Source organism: Eurypyga helias, unplaced genomic scaffold (assembly GCF_000690775.1).
Source record: "Eurypyga helias isolate BGI_N326 unplaced genomic scaffold, ASM69077v1 scaffold27955, whole genome shotgun sequence".
NCBI classification, from domain to species: domain Eukaryota; kingdom Metazoa; phylum Chordata; class Aves; order Eurypygiformes; family Eurypygidae; genus Eurypyga; species Eurypyga helias.
The window spans coordinates 1,288-2,545 of record NW_010251204.1 but is presented as its reverse complement, the minus strand read 5'-3'; the positions used below and the strand labels follow the sequence as shown (position 1 = coordinate 2,545).

General features: G+C 62.7%; 1 protein-coding gene across 1 annotated transcript in view; it reads right to left on the bottom strand.

Moving 5' to 3' along the window:
* LOC104509878 (equilibrative nucleoside transporter 4-like) overlaps positions 1–1,258 on the bottom strand; it is a gene marked incomplete at its 3' end in the record, with an annotated part of 1,903 nt that overhangs the window by 283 nt on the left and 362 nt on the right. The window contains exons 2-4 of the mRNA XM_010151959.1: positions 664–795; positions 433–546; positions 209–337 (exon numbers count right to left, since the gene is read on the bottom strand). Of these exons, the coding sequence (XP_010150261.1) occupies positions 209–337; positions 433–546; positions 664–795 (375 nt within the window). The remainder of the gene's footprint in view (positions 1–208; positions 338–432; positions 547–663; positions 796–1,258) is intronic.

Below are 1,258 nucleotides of genomic sequence, written 5' to 3'. Positions count from 1 at the left end.
CCCAAAGGGAAAAGGCCTCATGGGGTGGGGGACTGACGCATGGTTTGGTGCTGGGGGCCCCGTCCAGTCCCGCGGTACATGGATAGGGGTGGAGGGGACGAAGCAGGGACGCGAGGGTCGGCTCACAGGGATCAGAGCAAGGGGGTATCCCAGGAGACCACGGCTCTTGGGGGTGTGGATATTCCCCCAGCCTGCTTGTCCCTCGTACCTGTGCAGCCAAAGGCCACCACCCCGACGGCGACCAGGTTGATGGCGTAGGCTTGTCTGCGCGTGAAGAGCTCCAGCCAGACGTCGCAGATGCTGACGAAGAGCAGGGGCCCCAGGGCGAAGAGGTAGCCTGTGGGTGGGAGATGGAGGCGCGTGGGGGTGTGTGTATGTGTGTGCAGTGTGGGGCTGGTGCTGGCGGGGGCTGTGGAGACACCCCCCACTCACCCACAGCAATCCGGGTGTGCAAGCTCAGCAGCTCCACCAGCGCGTTGTTGAGGATGACGGCCACCAAGGCCACCAGGATGTAGGTGAGGCTCATGTCGAAGACAATGGAGGTCCCTGCGGAGAGGCAGGCGATACGGGGAGGGAGGTGGGTGTCCAGCTCCCCTGGAAGTGGGGCCGAGCTCTCCCCAGGTTTGGGGTGGCTGGGCCGTGCTGCAGCTGCTGGAGACCTACCTGGGTATTTATGGTGCAGGTAGTCCACGTCGGTGATGAAGCTGTTGTACGGCAGAAGAAATCCCACCCCGGCCAGCAGCATGGCGAAGTAAATCCCATGGTATCGATCCTGGGGCTCGGGATCCTCAGAAACTGCCCCCAGAAGTGGAAAGGAAGAGGAGAAACACGTGACAGTGGCACTGCTGCACCCACGGGACCTGCAGTGGACTCCGGACGAATGGCGCTTCTACATCCTTCATGGCAAACGAGGGGGGCACCCGCAACAAGCAGCCCCACAGCTCTCGTGAATAAAAGGCCCCATCCCTGAATCCTTCCCTAAATAAAGGTGTTTCAACAAGAGATCCAGGAGGCAGGACAACACCCCGGTCCTGGGGGCTGGTGGGTTTTAACAGCAGAACCAAACCACCTGAGAGTCAGGCAGTGGGGTGAGAGCTCAGCCAAGAGGGGGGTTGTGGGTGGACAGGGGTGCCCTGGGATGGAGAGCAGGGCTGGGGTGAATCCCAGGGTCTCCCCGGAGCCCCGCACAGGTAAGGGTGAAGCTGTGGGCTGGGGTGAGCTGCGCGGGAGGGCCCCCCCGACACCTCACCTCCCACCC